Below are 24349 nucleotides of genomic sequence, written 5' to 3'. Positions count from 1 at the left end.
ATTCAGCAACACCTGAATTACACTCTGAAAATATTAAATCAAAACTAGACTACAGAAGGGCACAGAATTTCCATCTCATAGTGCTTTCAGTTGAACTAAAGACACACAAATGAATAGCACAAAACAGACAAACACATCTGTGCACGCGCACACACACACACACATCTACACTCTAAAATAAAAAACTCACTGGAATAACCAGATAGCAGTGGCAACCAGTGGTCCTTCTGAGTACTCAGCTACCCAATTCATCAAACAATGGCAGTCTAAGCTCAGTCTCCAAAAAGCAAATGACATTTAAGATGGATGAGAAGGAAGAAAGAAAAACATCCACGATGAGAGCCAAGGCAATCTCTTTACAAAATAAGAGACAAGGAAAGATAAAGGATGGTGAGAGAGACAGGTAAAGGAAAAGAGGGTATGAATGGGCTGGAAGGCAGTGCACTAAGGAGTCTTAAAAAGGCTAAAAATTAATATGACAAATGCAGAGATTAAGAAAAGCAGAACATAACTCAAAACCTAATGACTATGTCAAAAAGGCTGTCAAATAAATTCACATCAAAAAAGTAGATACGCCCTAAATAAGTACAAGGGATATAATGTACAACATAATAAATATGATTAACAGTACTGTATATTATAACTGAAAGTTACTGAGAGTAAATCCTAAGAGTTCTCATTAAAAAGGAAAAATAATTTTCTATTTCTTTAATTCTGTAACTACATGAGATGGCAGATGTTCACTAAACTTATTGTGATGACCATTTCACAATGTAAGTCAAATAATTATGCTGTACGGCTTAAAATAACATACACAGTGTTGCTGTTTAGTCGCTAGGTCGTGTCTGACTCTTGTTCGATCCCATGGACTATAACCCACCAAGCTCCTCTGTCCATGGGATTTCCCAGGCAAGAATACTGGAGTGGGCTGCTATTTCCTTCTCCAGGGCATTTTCCCAACCCAGGGATGGAACCCATGTCTTCTACATTGGCAGGCAGACTCTTTACCACTGAGCCACCAGAATGCTATATGTTAATTATATCTCAGTAAAGCTGGAAGGGGAAAAAAACTCAAAAAATATAAATATAAATATAGTCTCCTCTTTGTGGGGCAAATGGAACTGGAGAGTATTTGTGTAATTCCTTATCACAATGAAGCCAATGTGAAATAAATGTGGCTAATGCTATAATTAACAAATTAAGAAATAATTCCAAAAAGCCAAGTGAGAAAAAGTAAGAAAAACCACCATGTTCTCTGAACTATTACATAGCTAGACAAAATATGCTTCTGTGATGAATTTCACTCGTGATGAAATCACTTTTTTCCCAAAATGATTTTCATTTTACTATCCTTTTTCCTTCAACCTGATTTTTTTTAATTTAATCTTATTTGATACATTAAGGATTTCAAGTGGTAAACAGGTGTACTTCAATACCAAAAGCAGGACAGCAAAGATTGATGAGGTGAGTAAATATAAGGTACCAACACTGAAATTCTCGACGAACCTGATCAGAACCAACATGGAAACAACTTATACCCCTATATGGCTGAGCTTCTAAGAAGAGAAAAAAATGCTCTTTGCATAACTAAATCTCTGAGACTCTTTAATATAATTCAGGAACAGCAAGACAATTGGGCAGTGAATAAAGAACACAAAAAGACAAAAAGTATGAGACAGAGCAATAAAAGCAATATGAAAAATATACAACCATAGGATTGTAAGATTATTTTTAATCTAACAGAGGAATGACTAATATACCATAGAAAGATTTATTTACTATGTAAGTCTACAAAGCCAGGTGTCTACTTAATTTTAAATAAAAACTATACTGCTCAGAATGCTTCTGCAGACGAGAACTGAATACCTGAATGGCTCCATCTTCACCTCCGAATGCAAGGTACTGAAGATGTGGACTTAAACAACAGCAACTCACTTGAGCTTCAGTTAGGTAATCAATCTGACCTGTGTTTCCATTAATGAGCTAATGAAAAATAAGGCACAATCAGGTATTAGACTGTAAGAGCCATTTTTGTTCTTTAGAACAGAGACTGGAAAATAAAACAGAAAATAAACTGGAAAAATAAAACAGAAAATAACCAACAAGAGCTCCCAGGGGAACAACAAAGCCCTGTTCTATTCTCAGCAGCTGCATTTAGCACTTCACACTTTCATTTCATTTTACTTTTGTGGTTCATATACATTTTCATAAAGTAAAACGAGCTTTAAAAGGTTTAAAAAGCAGCTGCTGTGCCGGCCACCTGAGACACATCTGCCCGATTTGTAATCTCACAGCTAGCTCCACACACTCTTTCCCGTTTCTTCACAGAGCCCATTTTAATAGTGCTACCGTTTGTTAAAATACACTTCTCATTTTTCAAGGAGTTTGGTGAAACAGGACTGAGACAGACATTACATAAAAAGACAAATTAAAATTAAATTGGGTTTTACATCCACCAAATTCCTCACCAGACAGTGCATAGTAAGATTTTTTTCTCCTCCTCCTCCTTTTGGGAGGCGGCAGCACTGGGGAACAACCCATTAGCACAATTTGGGTGGCTGGACTTGTAAGGTATAAACTAAGAGCATCACGTTTCATAATCTGTACCAAAACTAAAGATTATTTTTTTAAATCCCACTAATAAAAATGCCTATCATTCAACTAAAACATGTGGCCTGAGAAAATATTTCTCAAGCTTAAATCAATTGTTGGATAAATTTAACTAAGCATTACAACCTAAAAGTCCTGAATTATTTTTCAATATGAAATAAGCAATCACCTTTGTTTCAGGGACAAAGATTATAGGATCAATCAATCAAAGTAGCTTTTTCTTTATAATATTTTACCCAGCATGTTCTCTTAGGCATTCAAAATGAAGACTGAACTATTAAAAGGTGAATATCTTTCCCTCAAAAATCAATTTTCATATTCTTTTAAGTAGTGACTAAAAAAAATGTATGTTCACTTTAATGGAATGATTACTGGTCAGTTTATTCTCTAAACTCTTCCAAAACCAATGACATAATAAAATGATACTTTTAATAGTCAGATGACTTCTTTAAGTCTTACAATTATGACTACTGCTAAAGAAAGGTTATACAAATTTAATAAAGGTAATACAAGTATTGAACTTGACAAGAAAACTGTAGTGGAAAAAAACCGCAAGTGGAAGAATCAGTCTGCTAAAAATCAGTAATGAGGAAACCACGTTTAATTCCACATTGGAATTCATATCAGAAACACAGGATATGAGGAGTTCCTCATCAACACATTAAGGACAACAGTAAAACTTGTAAAATACAGAACAAGCTATATTTAAGAGGTGTCTCACAGCTGAACTCTGACCCTCACAGCAGACAAGGAGAAATTACCACATGCCATAGACAATTTATTCCCAGATCTCTGCTTCCTGTATTTGGACTCCACCTTAACCCTTATAAATAAACCAGCTTACAGATTTTTTTAAATGAAAAGGACCTTCTAGGTGAAGAAAGTGAGGCTCTGAGAAGTGACGCAATTCACTCAACATCACAGAACTAGCTGACGATACAGCTTGAACTTGTACCTGGGTCTCCTGAGTGAACAGTCACCGTTCCCTCTACTACTTCCAGCTGAGCTTTGCAGCTCCAGAACGTAAGCTCTGGCCTCCCTGCCAGTCTGTCTGAAGCCTGCCAGCTCTCACACCTTCCATGTGCCTGCTCCCTCTATTCCCCTCTCCTCTTCTCTATTCTGTTTCTCTCTCCACTCCAGTTCCACTCCAATATCTAGTCTCATTTTCTTACATGTTCCTGCTCCCTGCCTTCCAGTTAACAAGAGGAGAGGAGTGCAGTAAAGCAAGGTTTAATTCTAAACACTAGCATATCTGAGCCTCAGCTCAAAACCCATGTATTTATTCAACTGACATCTACTGAGCATTTCTTAGATACTAGACAATTATGCCTGATCAAGTCCATTTTGAATTCAGAGTTTGATCAAAACAATTTTTCCAACTGTTTTCTAAAAAATACTCACTTGCAGACGTCTTATATTGTCAACTGCAAGAACCGTCACTTCATTTTCTTGAAACACAACATCTATTTCTTGCTTTAACACTGTAGCAGAGTTCTTACATACTTTCTTTGTCTCCCAGAGCTGATTAAGAGATTAAAAAAAAATACAGTAGGATCACTGCATTCTCTGAAATAATGTAAAGACAGTCTTAGTCTTAAAACAGTATACAACCATACTTTACACTCCAAATGCCTATGATAGAAAATTTTCAATTAGATTATAATTCAACAATAAATATTTATTAATTGCATTCTATAGTAAGAAGTAGGGCTTTCCTGGTGGCTCTTCCCTGGTAAGAAGCAGGGCTTCCCTGCATTCAATAGTAAGAAGTAGGTAAAGAATCCACCTGCTAATGCAGAAGACACGGGTTCGATCCCTGGGTTGGGAAGATACCCTGGAGGAGGAAATGGCAGTCCACTCCAGTATTCTTGCCTGGAAAATCCCATGAACAGAGGAGCCTGGCTGGGCTACAGTCCATGGGGTCACAAAAGAGGCAGATACGAATGAGTGACTAAACAACAGTACATGCTAAGATGCCTCAGTCACATCCAACTCTTTGTGACCCTATGAACTATAGCTTACCAGGCTCCTCTGTCCATGGGATCTTCCAGGCAATAACACTGAGGTGGACTGCCATTTCCTCCTCCAAGGGATCTTCCTGACCCAGAGATCGAACCCATGTCTCTTATGTCTCCTGCACTGGCAGGCAGGTTCTTTACCACTAGCGCCACCTTATTAACAAGAATAGTAAGAAGCAGTCATTATTAAGAGCAACGGGTGCTAGAATCAAAACGCCTTAGTGTGAATTCTAGTTCTACTGAAAGTTGTGACTTTGGTCATATTACTTAACCCTGTGCTACTCAAAGATAAGAATCTGCTATTTCTCAAATTGTCTGATAGCAAGATAAGGAGCCTAAACCAGAAAGAAAATCAACTCTATCACAAAACACACTGTTAACAGTATGCTTATGATACAGCTGATTTTTTAAAATAAGACTTTCTTAATGAAGGAAGCAGTGCTGATTTATATTCTGGCTCAAGCTTATTGAGACTTATTACACTGTAAATAGCACTGACTTAACCTTTCTGTGACTGCTTCCTCAGCTGCAAAAAGGACTGTTGTGAGAATCAGCAAATTAACACATTCACAGTACTTTGCCCAATGTCTGGCATACAGTAAATACTAAACGAATTTTAACTACAATTTGTACAAGAGACTGCATAAGATGCTACTTGGACAGACCAGGGTCTCCAGGCTCAAGAGCTTAATTTAAAATGTGTGAACAAGTTGGAGGGGTAGTGACACATTAGAGGTGAGGAGGTGGAATTCTTATCAAGGCAGAATTTGACTGAGCGACTTCCCTTTCACTTTTCACTTTCTCATGCATTGGAGAAGGAAATGGCACTCCACTCCAGTGTTCTTGCCTGGAGAATCCCAGGGACGCAGGAGCCTGGTGGGCTGCTGTCTATGGGGTCACACAGAGTCAGACACGACTGAAGTGACTTAGCAAGATAGCACTAAGAAAATGATACAGTTACATGGCATTGAAGGAGAAAAGACAGTCCTCTGAACAGAATACTAGGAAAGGCTTTACTGAAAGCTTGAGGGGACTCGTAGAATTCTTAGGATTTCAACATGGAGAGATACAGAGAAGTAGGGTATTCCAAACATAAGAAACACAGAAGCAGGGAAGTACAAGGTGTCTGGGGAAATGTGAGCAGTCCAGTGTAGGTTATTTGAAGGAATAAATCAGAAGACAGACTGGTATAGAATAGCCTTAACCACAGAGAATTTTAACAGCAATTTATTTACTCCAAATGGTAGGCAAGGCAGTCACTATCTTTTTGAGCAAAAATGACACATCTGCATTGTACATGAGGAAAATGTCTCACAAGCAGTATGCAGAAAACCAAGAAAGAAAAGACTTGCAAATAGATTAATATAAGAAAGACAACAGGTAATGAGTACCTAAACTTGAAATGGAAAAGTAGAAATAAATGATAGAAAATGGAAAGGTAGAATCCATTCAAACATCATACCTGCCAGAGATGCTCGGAGGGCGCAAACAAAACCTTGTGCCCACCAGGACCCAGGGAAAGGAGCAGTCAAAGAATCTAACAGTACTGGCAAGTAATTGGATGTGGGAATTTAAGGTAGGGAGTCAAAAGTTATTCTGATGAAATATATTTAAATTAACCAAAGTGCAGTTTTATCAATGGATTTTTCCAGCACCTGGGCCATGGTAACACTCAATGTACATGTACTGAATGAATGTGACTGCTATAGTCCATATACCAGCACTTTTCAAGGATAAATGTGAATCCAGCAGTTTCTGTTTTACTTCCCCCCAATAGTGCCCATCAATTTTTCAATTGGTAGGAGATTAAGCTTACCATCATTAAATGTTTAAAATGAAAATCTCAATTATTTCTCACCCTGATTGTCTGGTCATCAGAAGATGTCAAAAACGATGATCCATCAGGAGAAAACATCACACAATGGACCCAACTTAAATGTCCTCTGCAATCAGCTACTTTTAAACCTGAGTCCATACTCCACAACTACAGAATAAACACAATATATAGGAAATCACATTCATAAGCATTTTGAATATATCAAGAATATTAAAAACAGCAAGAATGATCCAGCAATTCCACCTCTATGACTACAGCCCAAAAATACATTAGCAAAAATACAAAATAACTTGTGTGGATTATTCACTGCATCAATTGTTTTTAACAGCAAAATCCCAAATGACCATCAGTAGGGAACTGACTAAATAAACCTCATTAATCACAAAATGGGACAATATGCAACCGTTAAAAAAAAGTAATGAGAAAAACACTCTGACAATGACTAGTCTATGGCACATGTTGCAAAGAATAGTATACACGTTTTTGCAGGAGTGTGTGTATATATATTTATAAATACTATATATAAGCAAACTATACTAAATGAGATGAAAAATAAATATGTGAGTATAGTATTACAGTGTGATATATATAATAGATGGATATATATACCTATATTATACATATAGATACTGCTTATACATGTAAAAAGAAACATCAGGATGCTAAGACAAAAATGGTTACCTTCAGAAGGTGGGGACCAGAGTGGAAGGGATAGGGATGAAAGTCAGACTTCCCTGAATAAAACTTATAAAGCTTTGATTTGGAATCATATAAACATTTTACATATTTTTAAAAATCAATATAAAAATAACAGGATGAGCATTAAGTGGCTTTCACATTCTGACTATTCTCCACTGTCATCTAATCTTCATTTCAAATGACTGCAAAACCCTGCAACAAATGAATGTACTAACTGTACATGTACACTCGTCTCCTGTTATTCATGCTGGTTACAAGTTGTCAATGTCTGTCTCTAGCCTGGCTGCATTTTGTCCTGAGTTTTGCTGCAAATTACTCAAATATATTCCAGTCTAATGAAGTACCATATGTGCCTGAGTTCCTCTCATTACACTCTGAATTACAGCCCCTACTTTATGATTTTAGAACTAGCATGGACAAAACAAGTACTTCATCACATGCCCAGTGGTTTTCAATCAGTGAGTTCTATAATTATAAATTAGTTACAGGAAATTTTCTCTGCCTTATCTTGAGTCCAAGTTGAGACATACAGAGCTAAAGGCCAGAAATGAAAAGGATTCCACAACTGAAAAATCTCACTTGAAAATCCTTCCTCTCTTCCCTTCTTGCTCTCTCTCATCATTTCTGTCGTTCACAGCCTCCAAAACCAAGAAAGTGCCTATATTTAAAAAAAGGAAGACAATGCTCCTTGGAGATTTTTTAAGAAAAACAGAGGGTAAGGATTTTAGAAGTGATGGAAAGGCCAAAAGAAAAACAGAGGGCAAAGATTTTAGAAGTGATGGAAAGGGCAAAAAGTGATGTCCTTCACTCCTAATATCCAGGAAGAGGAAACTTCCAATCACACCTACCTTGAGGATCTACAGGTAAGGTGCAAGAGCTCCTAGTAGCTCTGAATCTTTCGATTCAAAGTCTCTGCTGAAGAGAACACAGCCCACAGCACCTACTCCTAACCACCACTGCAAACGGGACTGGAGCCCATTCACACTCAAAGGGAAGATTCTCACCAGGAAGGTCTTCAGTGTTAGCTGCACTGCTATACACAGAATTAGGGTTAGAAAACGAAGATCATGGCATCCGGTCCCACCACTTCATGGGAAATAGATGGGGAAACAGTGGAAACAGTGTCAGACTTTATTTTTTTGGGCTCCAAAATCACTGCAGATGGTGACTGCAGCCATGAAATTAAAAGACGCTTACTCCTTGGAAGGAAAGTTATGACCAACCTAGACAGCATATTCAAAAGCAGAAACATTACTTTGCCAACAAAGGTCCGTCTAGTCAAGGCTATGGTTTTTCCTGTGGTCATGTATGGATGTGAGAGTTGGACTGTGAAGAAGGCTGAGCGCCAAAGAATTGATGCTTTTGAACTGTGGTGTTGGAGAAGACTCTTGAGTCCCTTGGACTGCAAGGAGATCCAACCAGTCCATTCTGAAGGAGATCAGCCCTGGGATTTCTTTGGAAGGAATGATGCTAAAGCTGAAACTCCAGTACTTTGGCCACCTCATGCGAAGAGTTGACTCATTGGAAAAGACTCTGATGCTGGGAGGGATTGGGGGCAGGAGGAGAAGGGGACGACAGAGGATGAGATGGCTGGATGGCATTGCTGACTCGATGGACGTGAGTCTCAGTGAACTCCGGGAGTTGGTGATGGACAGGGAGGCCTGGTGTGCTGGGATTCATGGGGTCGCAAAGAGTCGAACATGACTGAGCGACTGAACTGAACTTAACTACAGAGCTCATCCACTCACTCCCATCTTAATCTGTATCTGCATGCTAAAGGACTACAGCTCAGCCACACCTTCACGTATTAGGGCAAGGCTGGAAAACCCACTAAAAATCGCTGGAACAGGCACGGAACACTAAAGAAATGCTTGCCGTGGTCAAGCAAATAAAGGCCCATATCTATCTTCTTAGACTGCAAGCACAGGGCTTCCATTACTTGGTGGTAAGAGTCACTTAAGGAATGAGTAGTAACAAAGCTTGGAAAAACTATCTTTGGAGGAAAAAAAATCAGGAAACTGTTTTTGAAAAAATTAATATTAGCAGCTCATTTGAGTAGAATTCTTCTAGATACAGACACTGGACACAGACACTGAGTACAATAAAATCTATTAAGTTAAGGGCAAAATTATAAATGTAAATGAGAAATCACTTTATTCATTAGTACTTAGCAATGAAAATCCTAGATTAACCAATTTTAAATTTAACTTCCATCTTACCTTTTTCAGTGATCTAAGAAATTTGAACTGGACTCACTTCTCATCATCTCTTTTACAGAAGAGTCTATGCCCACATTTAAGAGATGCCATGTTCCTGCTTAGGAAACCAGTGGTCATTCCATTGTTTTCCCCAGACCTTGGCACATACTGACCATTCAGTAAATGCTTAGTGAATGATACTGCCTGTCATACTGTCAAGCCAAGTCTTCAATCACTGCTAAAGTATTGAAGCTGTCAATGTGGCTTAATGTCCTAAAGCTAGAGGCCATTATGCTATGAAGAAAACACTCTTTGATTTCTCAAGCAAACATTCTCAGCAGTCAATGGTTTAAGCAACCCATTCTTTGTCATTCTTGTACCTCTGGAGTTTTCACAGAGTTTCACAGAGTAAATTCAACTACTCACCTCCACACAGTACTGGGACAAAGCCACCACTGCCAAATGGTTGTGGGGGGAGAAGTCACAGTACTGGACAGCACTATGATGGCCCATGTGCATTTCTGCCAACAGGCCACTGGAGTGAATGTCAAAAAGCTGTCAACATAAAACAGAGAGATGTCTATAAAAGTAAGATATTTTAAAATATCTGCTATACCCAAAGTGAAACTAAATTTATTTCCAAAAGAATACCCTCTCGTTTCAAACACAGAGTACAAGTCCTAAAGAAAAAACTACTAATAATTGACATAATTAAGTCATAAAAAACATATAAATTAATACATATATAGTTTTTAAATACTGCTTATCTTGATATCTGTTTCTTATAAAGAAAACTTATCATAGATGATCTCTCAAGCAAGCTTAGGGAGAAATAAAACCTTTGTGAATACACAAATGGACTAGCCAAATTAATATACAGAACAGTTCTTCCTAATGTTTATTTATTCAAAGGGGAAAATGCATGTTCATAAATGAAGATGATCAAAATAATACAGAGCAGAGGCTTGCTAAAATGAAATAGTTCAATCATTTCTATTTCTTTTCAGAGCCCAAATTACTCCATTATCAGCCATTTTCCCATTTTTGAACCAAAAAAAAGCTATTCAAATTTGAGTAATTTAAAATTCATTTCAATTTCTGAAAGATTTTTAAATGCTGAATGTGGCACTAGTGGGTAAAGAACCCATCTGCCAATGCAGGAGAAACATGGTTCAATCCTTGGATAGGGAAGGTCCCCTGGAGGAGGGCATGGCTGCCCACTCCAGTATTCTTGTCTGAAGAATCCCATGGACAGAGGAGCCTGATGGGTCCTTAGGGTCGCAAAGAGTTGGACACAACTGAAGTGACTTAGCACACGTGCACACATACTCTTCCAAAGTTTTTGCCAAATGATAAAAATGTTTATACCAATATACCGTATAATGATTTAAGACCAAGGCACAGTCTTCAGGAAGGAAAAAAATAATTTCCAGAGGGAGCCATGAAAATGTTTTGTGAATTCACAGCCCTGTGAACATACATAGGTGGTGAGCAGCACAGCATCAGGGGCCAACAATAAAGGACAGGAACTCATGCTTAAAATGCTTCCCAGGACAAGCTGTTCTTAAGAATTAGTGGCTGATAGAGGGGTGGGATAGGGAGGGAGGTCAACAGGGAGGGGATATATGTATACCCTATGGCTGATTCATGTTGAGGTCTGACAGGAAACAAAATTCTATAAAGCAATTATCCTTCAATTAAAAAATAAATAATTTTTTAAAAAAGAATTAGTGGCAGAGAGTGATAAAGGAAACTTTTCAAGTACGGAATAGGCAGTTGTCCCAATTATTGGGTAACAAAAAGACGTAATAACAGGAGTGGGCTAATAACACAAAAGAGTTGAAAAGAAAGACAGGAAAATAATAGAGAGACCAAGAGTAAGAAACTGGAATCTGTGTGTGGTTAAGGGTGATCTTAGGGTAGCTTTGTTTCACCACAGCAAAATACAGAGCTGGCCTACAGATTTTTAAAACAGGAAAGCATTTCACGCAATATAAAATTATTTTCCTCTTCCACTAGAACAGCTATTTTTAAATGTTCAAATTTTACTCAACACGATCAGTCATTAGGGAAATGTAAACCAAACATGGTTTGGTGACACCAAATGTGGTGTCACTTCACACCTAATATGACAGTTATAATTTTTTTAGAATGGAAAAAAGCAAGTGTTAGCAAGGATGTGAAGAAATTGGAATCCTTGTACACTACTAGTGGGAACAGAAAATTATACAGCCACTATGGAAAAGTCTGGTGGTTCGTCAAAAGCCCAGAATTAAATTACCGTATGACCCAGTAATTCCACTCCTAGACATATATACAGAACTGAAAGCAGGGGCTCACACACATACTTGTACACCAGTGTTCTTGTGGCATTATTCACAATAACCAAAAGGTGAAAACAACCCAACAATAAATAAATGGATAAACAAAATACCGCATATCCATATAAGATTATTATTCAGTCATAAAAAGAAATGAAGTTCTAACACATGCTACAACATGAATGAACCCTGAAATGTTACACGAAATGAAATGAGTCAGACACAAAATGAGCTATATAGTATGACTCCACTTATATGAAATACCTAGAAAAGGTAAATTCATAATTTAGAGGTTACCAGGGGCTGAAGAGGGAATTACTACTTATTGGTTACAGTGTTTCTGTTTGATGAAAAAAAGTTTTGGAAAAATGGTGATAAATGCATATACAGCATTGTGAATATAATGAATGCCACTGAATTGTGTATTTTAAAATAGCTAAAATGGCAAATTTTACAAATCTTCACATCTTGTAAATGCAGGGTTCCTTTCTGTGTTTATAGACTTTAACAAACTTAAGACAAAAGGATATATTTCTCTTTGGTTTCCTGCTAAAGGGGTAAAAACCTATAAGCAACCAAGATCCAAGGGTCATAACTACTAGATCAATAATAATAATATAAATGGTCCCTCCATTAGTTTTTATACAACTATATGTATGCTTCAATTGTGTTCATTAAAACTGGAATCTCTTGGGTGGGAGAAATAGGGAAAGGCTGACAAAAGGATACAAACTTTTAGTTACAAGATAAATAGGGTCTGTGGATCTAATGTATAACATGGTGACTATAGGTGATATTGCACTGTAAAAGAGAGTAAAATGTAAACATCTTAAAGGAAAGGAGGGAGGAAGAAAAGCAGATAAATATGTAAGGTGACAATATGTTAATTAGCTCAATGAGAGTAATCCCTTCACGATGTATGTTGTTATTTAGTCGCTAAGTAACACCCAACTCTTTTGCAACCCCAAGGACTGTAGCCTACCAGGCTCCTCTATCTATGGGATTTTCCAGGCAAGAATACTACAGTGGGTAGCCATTTCTTTCTCCAGGGGATCTTCCCAACCCAGGAATTGAACCTGGGTCTCCTGGGTCTGCTGCACTGGCAGGCAGATTCTTGACCACTGAGCCACCAGGGAAGCCCTCTCTATGTATACATACATCAAATCATCATGTTAAATACACTTTAAATATTTTACAATTTTTTCAATCATACCTCAATAAAACTGAAAATGAAAAACTGTAATCTAAGATCGCTCATTAAGTTTTTAAAATTACCATCAGAATGTAATGGCATAGGGCCCTAAATCATAAGACCTAGGGCTCCAAATCACAGTGTAACTTTGGACACATTACTACCATAGGGCTACTGCAATGTGCTGTGTCCTTTGGGTAGTTATAAGGCTGTATATTGTCACCCTGTTTATTTAACTTATATGCAGAGTACATCATGAGAAACGCTGGACTGGAAGAAACACAAGCTGGAATCAAGATTGCCGGGAGAAATATCAATAACCTCAGATACGCGGATGACATCACCCTTATGGCAGAAAGTGAAGAGGAACTCAAAAGCCTCTTGATGAAAGTGAAAGTGGAGAGTGAAAAAGTTGGCTTAAAGCTCAACATTCAGAAAACGAAGATCATGGCATCCGGTCCCACCACTTCATGGGAAATAGTTGGGGAAACAATGTCAGACTTTATTTTTCTGGGCTCCAGAATCACTACAGATGGTGACTGCAGCCATGAAATTAAGACACTTACTCCTTGGAAGGAAAGTTATGACCAACCTAGATAGCATATTAAAAAGCAGAGACATTATTTTGCCAACAAAGGTTCGTCTAGTCAAGGCTATGGTTTTTCCTGTGGTCATGTATGGATGTGAGAGTTGGACTGTGAAGAAGGCTGAGCGCCAAAGAATTGATGCTTTTGAACTGTGGTGTTGGAGAAGACTCTTGAGAGTCCCTTGGACTGCAAGGAGATCCAACCAGTCCATTCTGAAGGAGATCAGCCCTGGGATTTCTTTGGAAGGAATGATGCTAAAGCTGAAACTCCAGTACTTTGGCCACCTCATGCGAAGAGTTGACTCATTGGAAAAGACTCTGATGCTGGGAGGGATTGGGGGCAGGAGGAGAAGGGGACGACAGAGGATGAGATGGCTGGATGGCATCGCTGACTCGATGGATGTGAGTCTCAGTGAACTCCGGGAGTTGGTGATGGACAGGGAGGCCTGGTGTGCTGGGATTCATGGGGTAGCAAAGAGTCGGACACGACTCAGCCACTGATCTGATCTGATCTGATCAAGAGAAATTCTATATGAGAGCACTCTGAATACTACAAATGTAAACTGTTACAAGAACTGAAAAAAGAGCGCATTTCCTAGGCATTTACCTTCTTTTGCATATCTTCCTCATTTACTTCACAGAAATTTCACAAACTTCAATTGTTGATAAGTATTTCAATCAGTCACCAAATCACAGTATTTTAAGGCTATAGAAAGTACTCTGAAAGTCACCTAAACCAATGTATTTCAAATTGTGGGGGGATGATGTATAGAACAGTCTTTTGGACTCTGTGGGAGAGGGTGGGATGATTTGGGAGAATGGCATTGAAACATGTATAATATCATATATGAAACGAGTCACCAGTCCAGGTTTGATGCACGATAACTGGATGCTTGGGGCTGGTGCACTGGGATGACCCAGAGGGATGGTATGGGGAGGGAGGAGGGAGGAGGGTTCAGGATGGGGAACACATGTATAACTGTGGCAGATTCATTTTGATATATGGCAAAACCAATACAGTATTGTAAAGTTAAATAAAATAAAATTTAAAAAAAAAATTGTGGGGGGAAGCAGGGTGAGTGATGTAGCCAGCATTCCATCTATGTTTTAGATCAATTTGAGATACACTGGTTGTAAACAACATAAATTGTTTCTTTATTGTAGGACTTCTAGAGGCCATAAATATTATATATGTTAGTATACACTAAAGGGGGAAAAGTACCTCCAATAGGGAAAGTAATATATAACATTTCCAAACCTGTTTGACCATGGAGACCTTTTCTCACAAGGCCTATGGACACTCCCTGAAGCATAGTTCTAAGAACTACAGGAGGCTAGGGCATCTGCCCCAAAAACATTCAGCTATACTTTATGTCAATAAACAGTATAAAATGCAACAATCAATAGGTGTTTCAACTTTCTTTAAATTAGACTAAATTTGGCTTTTTAAAATACCAGTACTTACAAAGACTTTATTTTTCGCAGCCACCATTATCTTAGCACCATCAGCAGACCACGAACAGCATTTCACTATCACTTCCAGATCCTCCTGAGGCTCCTCTGAATTCAGGAAGAATTGCTTCACATTAATGCTTTTCCTCTCATTTGCAGATTTCACATCCCAAAGCTTCAAAAATAAAAAAATGTTTTAAGTTTGTTTTGATCTCAAGTCACACCTCTAGAACTCCACCTGGATTAAATGTCACACAAAATATTCAAGTTCACTTAATGAATTATTTTTCATTATGTATAACTTTTTCTAAGGCTTTTAAATTAAGTATTCTGGCTTCATTCATCACTTTCCTAAAAAGAAAAAAAAATTAAAAGCACTCCAAAAAAGAATGTAAAACTATATAAAATGTTAAAAGAGCCTTGCATGGTGTGGAGGCGCTGACAGCAGGATGAGCATAAAGGATAGAAGAAGGTGTGACTCATGACTTGCCACTACTGCCTTCTGCTGTGCCAGCCATGAGGCGTGCCTCACAGTCTACTGTATGCACAGCACGGACACTACACACAGGACCCAGTCCAAGCTGAGCTACAATCTAGCAGAGCATCCAGAGATATAAGGAAGTCCCTGAAAACACAAAACAAAGCTATGCTAAAAGGAAGCAGTCTTGTGCACTTGGTGGGGCTAAAGGGGTCTCTAAAATAACTGGATCCTGAGGAGTGGGAGACAAAACACCAAACCTCACTTACCAGCAAAGCCACCTGAGCAGCCCGAAAAACAAAGGGCTTCAAAAAAGATCTATCTTGGACTTTCCTGGTGGTCCAGTGGTTAACAATCCACCTTCCAATGCAGGGGACACGGGTTCAATCCCTGGTCTGGTAAGTTCCACATGCTGCGGAGCAACTAAGCCTGTGCACAAATATTGAGCCTGTGCTCTAGAGCCTACAAATCACAACTACTGAAGCCCAAGTGCCCTAGAGCCTGTGCTCCAGCAACAATAGAAGCCACTTCAATGAGAAGCCCACACACAACAAAGAGTAGCCCCCACTCTCCACAACTAGAGAAAGCCTTTGTACAGCAATGAAGACCTGACGCAGCCAAAAAATTAATTTTAACTACTTTTTAATCCATCTTCACTCCCCTTGGCCTTGTGCAGTGTCCCAGCTTCACAGAATGATAATGGCTGCCATATACAGACTCAGCGTTGGTCAAGGACAAGAATTTAAAACAAAACAAATAAACAAACAAGCTGTTCCTCAAGCTTCAACTCAGCTTCCAAAGCACAGCTCCAAGAGTAAAACCAGATGTGACTGGCCAGACACAAGCTTCCCCAATGACTCAGTGGGTATAGAATCTGCCTGCACTGCAGAAGACAGAGTAAATACAAGTTTGATCCCTGGATCAGGAAAAGGCAACCCACTCCAGTATGCCTGCCTGAGAAATCCCAGTCCATGGGGTCGCAAAGAGTCAGACACAACCAAGTGACTAAGCACACACATGTTTAAATGTCTCAAGTTTAAAGATTATATACACTAGAAATACAGCCAAACCCAAAACCTTTCCCCATGCAATAACTTTGGATAAACTGGATGAACCAAAAGAGACGTCTAAAGTATTGTTAGCCCTTCTTGACACTCAAGAGAGAAAATCTAAACTCCAGTGCCAGAAGCTTCAGTCACATCAGCCAGATTATATAAGAAATCACACGGTTTCCCTCTTGACACGAAAAACAAAAGCAATCACTGCCTTGATTTAAGGAAGAAAAAGAAAACTAATTCAACCCGATTTCACTACATCTTTTACATGTGGACCTGACTTCAGCTCCTATGCAAGGAGTGATGAAATTCCACATGTCGAGGGACCAAATAAACACCTGAATTTCATTCTGAGCTAGTCACTGCCCTATATCCTGGGCCCACATGCACCCTGGCCTTTGTGTGGTTTAAATGGCAATTTTTAAATAAAACTCACATTTTGAAACAGTTTATCATCGAGGCCTGAAAAACACATGTTTATCAACAGGATACACTATAAAACACTTGGATGATTACAGAGCCATTTGGGGCAAGAAATAATTTTACAGTTCTCCATTGTCTTGGAAAATAAAAGCTTTACAAGACATTGACCTTGAAATGCTGTTATCCAGCATCATTTTGCAGGACGTCTGCTTACTGCATGTCACTGTGTCAGTGCAAACCAGCCAACGACACTGGCTTAATAGCTCTGTGGGAAAGCTGCCACAAACATAGCAGTTCTCACCCAGGATGCAGTGATGTCTGTCCCCCTGCTGCTAGCGCTCTGTGCTCCACAATCACACTTGATACTCACCAATGAAATCAGAATCCTATCCCTGAAGACTTTTAAAGTGTTTTTCTTTTGAGTTTCGAGAAGTCTTAATTCAATCTGAAGGGACACGGTAAAGGTTTATCATCTTGCTCACATAATGTGAGTCACTTTGAGATTATATAAATGAATCGGATACAGACACTACTCTCAAGGAGTTCAGAGGCCAGTAAAAGAGGTAAGACAAGCACATGAATGACTAACGGGACTTTCCTGGCGGTCCAGTGGTTTAAGACTTCGCCTTCCAATACAGGGGGTATGGATACAATCCCTGGTTGGAGAGCTAAGACCTACCTGCCCTGGGGCCAAAAAACCAAAACATAAAACAGAAGCAATATTGTAACAAATTCAATGATGACTTTTAAAAAACATGCTCCCCTTTAAAAAAATAAAATCACAAGATATGTCAGATGAGTCATTTGAAAGGGAAACACACAACACAGTGGAAATGCTTTACCAAACCTGTGGGCTTGAGGAAACACTTTTTACTCCCTCACTCTCCTGCCTGAAGATCAGCCTCTTCACACCAACTTAAAGAAAGAAAGAAAGTGAAGTCGCTCAGTAGTGTCTGACTCTTTGCAACCCCATGGACTGCAGCCTACCAGGCTCCTCCATCCATGGGATTTTCCAGGCAAGAGTACTGGAGTGGGGTGCCGTGGCCTTCTCCAGGAGATCTTCCCAACCCAGGGATTGAACCCAGGTCTCCCACACTGTAGGCAGACGCTTTACCATCTGAGCCACCAGGGACTACACCAACTTAAGATGGACACAATTTCCATACCAAAATGATACCCAGGAGTTTAGGCTAAGAGGTCAGCATAAGTGAAGGTACAAAATAGGGAAGCAGAGATAATGCAAAGGGAGAACATGGCAGTGTGGGAGCAGCAGCAAGGGTCTACGTGCTCCCGCACAGAACCTTGCCTGCTCTGAAGCCCCCGACACATACTTCTACCATCTTCATGGTTTGTCTATGACTTGGTTTTCTCCTCACTAGACCCTGAATAACTTCTGGCCAGGAAATATACTTTTTCTCAAAAGTGTTTAAAAACCAAACATCTAGTACAGAATCTGCCGCATAGTAAGTACTTAATAAATAATCAGTAAATACATTTTAAAAGACAGATTATTCCCATGTTTCAAGCACAGGTGAGGAGAGACAATAGTGTTAGTGAAACAAAACTGAGTTCTGCAGATAGAATACATATATTCACTTCCGTACCCTCCCAAAACACACATGAAACAGGAGTAAAGAGAATTTTTCTCTCTAGGCATATTTTGAATACTCTCTTGTAAAATTAAACATTATTTAAAAACATTAAAAAAAGAACGGGTACACTTAAAAATATGATAGCAGAAATTTAAAACAAAATAGAAGGAGATGAAAATAAAGCTAAATAAATTTTCCAAGAAGTAGGACGAATGGATAAGGGGAGAAAAATAAGAAAACATCCCAAACAGACATTCTAGAAAAAGAAACTAGATGAGAATAAATCAAATGATTAAAGAAAACCTCCAGAACTGAAGGACATGAATTTCCAGATTGAAAGAGGCTACCAAGTGCCAAGAAAAATAAACAGAGACAAACCCACACCAAGGCATACTGTCATGAAAGTTCTAAAAAGAGAAACACTGGGAATTTTATAAAGATCTTAAAAGTTTCGAGACCAAGAAAATAGATCACATACGAATCAGAATGTCTTCAAATATCAAGAGAAACTATGGGAGTTCAAAGACAAGGGAACAATGTCTCCAAAATTCTAAGAAAAAAATTATTTCCTTCTATATGCAATCAAAAATATCAATTAAATATGAAGCTAGAATAAAGGCACTTTTAGACAGATATGGTCTCAAAAATTTCCTCTCAGATTCTTTCTTAGAAAGTTAGGGGAGATTTTCCACCACACTGAGAGTAAACCAATAAATTCAGGAAACAAGGGTTTCAACTCAAGAGAAAAGCAGGAGGATCCCAGGATGGCAGCTGAACACTGGGGATAAATAGTATCACCAGTCACAATGGAACAAGACAGATGCCTCCAAGAAAGTTATTTCTAAGAAAAGAAAATGTCAAATCAAAAAAACTGAATTATTTAAGAGAAACCTAGACAAGGGATAGCTTGAAGATGGATGAGTGATTATGTACATTAAAAAAAATAAGCAAAGGAAAACACAAAACGACACTGTTAACTGTGCAACACATTTAATCCCAAAGAGAACAAAGTATTGTATGAGAAAGGAGGGGGGAAAAATCGTCATATACTACATGGCCCAACTGTCATCAGTCAGGATGATGTAAATCCTGAACACTGATCTAATCAAAACCATGAAAACATACAGGAACCATAAAAAGTAGGTAAGTTTGGGGAAGAAAAAATGAAGAGTTCAGTTTGGAGCACAGTGAGTTTGAGGTACAGTGTTTTATTTAAGTGACAGCAAACGAGCAGACAGTTAAAAATGCAGGACATAGGCACGTAAGAGAAACGAGGGCTGGACAGAACACGTGTGAAACACACTCACATGAGAAAGGAGATAAAGCCATGAGGCTGGCTGACATGGAACAGAAAAAAGGTGATGGAGGTGGCAGTTAAGACTAGATGCTTGAGGAACGGCCATACTTTAATGGGAAGGAAAAAGTTAAAGAAGGGGTAAGAGAGACAGGCTTCCCTGGTGGCTCTGACGGTAAAGGATCCGCCTGCAATGCAGGAGACCTGGGTTTGATTCCTGGGTTGGGAAGATCCCCTGGAGGAGGGCATAGCAACCCAGTATTCTTACCTGGAGAATCCACATGGACAGAGGAGCCCGGCGGGCTACAGTCCACAGGGTCACAGAGTCAGACACAACTAAGCAACTAAGCACAGCACAGCAAGAAAGACAGGAGAAGAAAGAAGAAAACACTGATGTCAAATGAGGAGTTTCAAAAAGGAAACACAGAAAAAAAAAAAAAAAGGAAACACAGGTGGTCAACAGGAGTGTGGTAACAAAGGGAAAGAATAAAAATTGGATAAAGAAAAATACTGGATCCCACACTCTTCCAAAGAGCATTAGATTTTACATCAAAAAGAATGAAAATGAAATAAAACTGGATTTTACTCTTCAAGGGAATACGTAGAAGACAGACCAGGCTGGAAAAGGGTTAGCAGTGAACAAGTAGATAGGAAGTGGAGGCAAGTATAGGTGATTTAAAGGTCTAGTCAGAAAGAAAAACTGAATGTTTCAGAGGATAACACAATCAAGAAGAACCAAAGGGGTTTCACTTTTTTTGCTTTTATAATGCTTAGGAAGGCCCAAGAACATCTGTAAACTGTGGAAAGGGGTTCAAAAAAAAAGAAAAACTGAAAATGCAATAAAGAAATAACCAATGGGGCAAGGTGTCAGAGGAAGAAGGAAAAAAGAAACAGTAGGCACAAGCAGAGGACTTCCTGAGCATGGAGATGAGAGAAAAGAAGTGCAGTAGAGCCTTTTACTTCCCAGGTGGCACTAGAGGTAAAGAACCCTCCTGCCAATGCAAAAGACATAAGAGACACAGGTTCGATCCCTGGGTTGGGGAAGATCCCCTGAAAGAGGGAATGGCACTCCAGTATTCCATGGCACTCCAACCCACTCCAGTATTTTTGCCTGGAGATTCCTATGGACAGAGGAGCCTGGCAAGCTATGGACCATAGGGTCACAAAGAGTCAGACACAACTGAAGCATCTTAGTGCGTAGCATGTAGAGTCTTTTATGGCAATTTATGAGGGAGCTCATGATGGGTAACTCTTGGGTGGTGTCAACCTTCTGAATAGGTATGAGGTAAAGTTATCTCCATAGAATGAAAGAGATATAGTGACAGGGTTGGGGGCTTAAGAACAACAAAAAAGGTTTGGAACAGGCACTATGGTGAATTCAATTCAGGGAACAAACCATTACCTGGCAGCAAAGAAGGCCTAGTTGAATTGTACAAATTGAAATTGTTTAACAGATAAATGGCCTGGTTTCACAACTTTCTTCAACATTAAGTAACTTAATAATGGAATCTTTCGAGAACTTAGAATTAGCAATGGAGATAAAAGGAGAACCTGCCTTGAGACATAAAATGCTTTCTAAAGTATTTCTCTAAGTAAAAATCAAAAACTTATAGGACTGAAAGAATCTTTCAGAAGAACGTTGCCTTCACCGGACCTCTGAAAAACCTCCTCTGACATGATCATCCCAAAGAAGACACAGATATTTGGTATTTACAGAGAACATTTCACAGAGGCCAAATCCATTTACCTGAATGCTCTTAGAATGCTCCCAACATCTACTAAATGCTAGGAAACTATATAAAGTAACATTCTACCCAGAAAATCCCTAGATGCCCTGAAGTAATCTATACAAAAATGAGATATCCTCAGTCAACAAAGAGAGGTTAAAGATTCAACCAAAGGATAAGCATCAAGAGAGTTTAGCTTGCTGTAAACTTAAAAGTCACCTAGCAGCATTAACAAATCTCTAGAGATTCTAACAAGCAAAACAGAGCCTGGTGGGTTCAAGTATTTCCCTGGAAGAGCGACATGCCAAGAAAATTTACTGAGCACATGTTTTGAGTACAACTGTGTACAATGAACTTCAGAGAGTTACAACAAGATGACAAGGTCTCTGCAGGTCATAAACCTATATTTAACCTTATCAAAGAAACAGAAGACGTATGAAAAATGACTGAACTGAACCATACAACAAATTTGTAAGTGGAGGGCTCCCCTGGTGGCTCAGTGGTGAAGAAACCCCCTGCCAATGCAGGAGACATGGGTTTAATCCCTAGTCCAGGAAGATCCCACGTGCCACAGAGCAGCTAAGCCTATGGGCTACAAGTACTGAGCCTATGCTCTAGATCCTGGGAGCCACGACTACTGAGCCCATGTGCCGCAATTACTGAAGCCTGTATGCCTAGAGCCCATGCTCCGCAACAAGAGAAGCCACCACAATGAGAAGCCTGCACACTGCAACTAGAGAGTAGCCGCCACTCAACACAGCTAGAGAAAAAGCCCATGCAGCAATGAAGACCCAACACAGCCAAACTTTAAAAATAATTTTTTTTTAATTTACAAGTGGAAATCAGAAGATCAAGTAGTTTCCATCTATACATACAGATACAGGTAGATAGATATGTTTATATATTCTCACAACCAGATGGATGGATGTTATAAGAGAACACTTTCTGAAGAAGGCTTTTCATTTACTGTTTAAATTTATAAAGTTGAGGGTCATTAAAAACTATAGACAAGTAAATTGGAGGCAAAAAAAAAAAAAAAATTCCAAAAAAGACTAATGAGACACACATATAGGGACAGTAGCTGAAATAAGCGCCCAAAATTATCTTGCCCAGAAGTGACAATTAATATATTGAATAAGAACAGAGATAAGAATGATGAAGGTGAAGAGCCTTAGAGGTGTGTCTGATGAGCCTGGGTTTATAAAATTTAGAACTTGGTACTTTCATGTTCCAGCTAAAAAAGGCAAGATGAAAATAGAGGTAGAGAGTTCATCTAGCAGCTATGTACTGGGATAAAGAGAGATGGAAATATACCGTAGAAGGTTGCTATGAGACAGGAGGGTCTGACACCATGAATCAGAGCAAACACTACAGCATGGGAGGGAGATGAGGAAGTCAAAGGACTGGATTCAACACGAAAGAAGACCAGAATAACAGCAGAGACAGGAAATAGCAAAGAAAGTGGCACTGGGATCTTATTGAGAAGGTGGAGATTTAAAAAATTTAGTTTTCTTAAACACTATAAATTTCCGGAGGCTGAATACTTTTTTTTCCCCTAGCTCTGACTCCCCCCCCATGATTTCTCAAGAACAGGAATATAGAAACATAAAAAGCAGAATAAGTGAATGATAAATAAAATCAAGAACTTTACAAACTTGACAGCATAAAGCTCAAAAGGTTTTACAAATCATAAATTAAATATAGTGCTTAAAAATTAAAGAACTTGGGCTTCCCTGGTGGCTCAGTGGTAAAGAATCCACCTACCAATGCAGGAGATGAGGTTTCAATCCTTGATCCTGGAAGATCCCACATGCTGTGGAGCAACTAAGCCCATGTGCCACAACTACTAAGCCTGTGCTCTAGAGTCCAAGAGCTGCGACTACTGAATTCCCCATGCCCTAGAACCCACGCTCTAAGAAGAGAAGAAAAGCCACTGCAATGAGAAGCCCACGCACCCCAACTACAGAGTAGCCTCCACTTGCTAAAACTAGAGAAAAGTCCAATGAGCAACAAAGACCCAACACAGCCAAAAATAAATATTAATAAATAAATGCATTTCTAAAAAAACTAAAGAATTTCAATTACATGAACTTTTAAGCATAGGGTAGCAAACCATTAATAAACAATCATTATGACAAGGAATTACAGTTACATTAAAAATGCTCCTGGATGGTGAAGGAAGCAGCTTTCTGTAGCAATGGGAAAAACAGAAACCTGTTTCCATAACCCAAGTATTAAATAATACAGTTATGCAAAAACCACTTTAACAATGAACAAAAGCATACCTTTAATGTTCCATCAGCTGAACAACTGGCCAAAACCTGATCATCTGGTGAAAATCTGCAGTGACTGACCGAATTTGTATGGCCAAACATGGTATTTCGACATTCTTCTTGATTCAGATCCCAGAGCTATTTGAGAAAGAAAAAAAGATAACTGAAAAATTACCACTGAATGGAGAAAAATTAGAAATCATGTAAAGTTCTTCCTTCCCTCCCAATTAAGCTTTTCCAGTTATAGGAATATGTTCACTTTAGTTTGACAAAGGTGTCAAACATAGAGGTGAGCATGGGATTAACAAGTAATGGGGCAGCCCTTAGATCAGCACCTAAATCTAAGGGACTTGAAGACTTACTTAGGCTTTCCTCTGAGCACTAAACTAGCCATTGCTTATTTTTAACAAAGCAGTTTGATTTTTTTTTTATTCAGCTCTATAATAAGTGATATGTAAAATAAATTACATTTTATTTGTAATTTTTTAAGATGCTAAGTTATCCAACTCTATAAACGGTCATTGCTAAGATTTCCCAACACAAACCTTGAGTCTCCTAACTAGGCTAAAATCTATTAACACTCTAAAAAATGAT

At 38.8% G+C, this 24349-nt stretch overlaps 1 protein-coding gene across 6 annotated transcripts in view; it reads right to left on the bottom strand.

Annotated features, from left to right (window-relative positions):
• The window catches only part of APAF1 (apoptotic peptidase activating factor 1), a 90298-nt gene that overhangs the window by 25890 nt on the left and 40059 nt on the right, over positions 1–24349 (bottom strand). For all 6 annotated transcript variants that reach the window (XM_086400839.1, XM_086400842.1, XM_086400841.1 and 3 more), the window contains 6 exons: positions 23768–23893; positions 14927–15088; positions 9789–9917; positions 6487–6612; positions 4012–4131; positions 1867–1983 (listed from right to left, as the gene is read on the bottom strand). In XM_086400839.1, coding sequence (XP_086256965.1) covers positions 1867–1983; positions 4012–4131; positions 6487–6612; positions 9789–9917; positions 14927–15088; positions 23768–23893 — 780 coding nt within the window. The remainder of the gene's footprint in view (positions 1–1866; positions 1984–4011; positions 4132–6486; positions 6613–9788; positions 9918–14926; positions 15089–23767; positions 23894–24349) is intronic.

Source organism: Bos grunniens, chromosome 5, assembly GCF_055505025.1.
Source record: "Bos grunniens cultivar Pamir isolate PY7600 chromosome 5, Bosgru_T2T1.0, whole genome shotgun sequence".
In the NCBI taxonomy this organism is placed as follows: Eukaryota; Metazoa; Chordata; class Mammalia; order Artiodactyla; family Bovidae; genus Bos; species Bos grunniens.
This window is presented reverse-complemented; position numbering and strand designations above follow the sequence as displayed.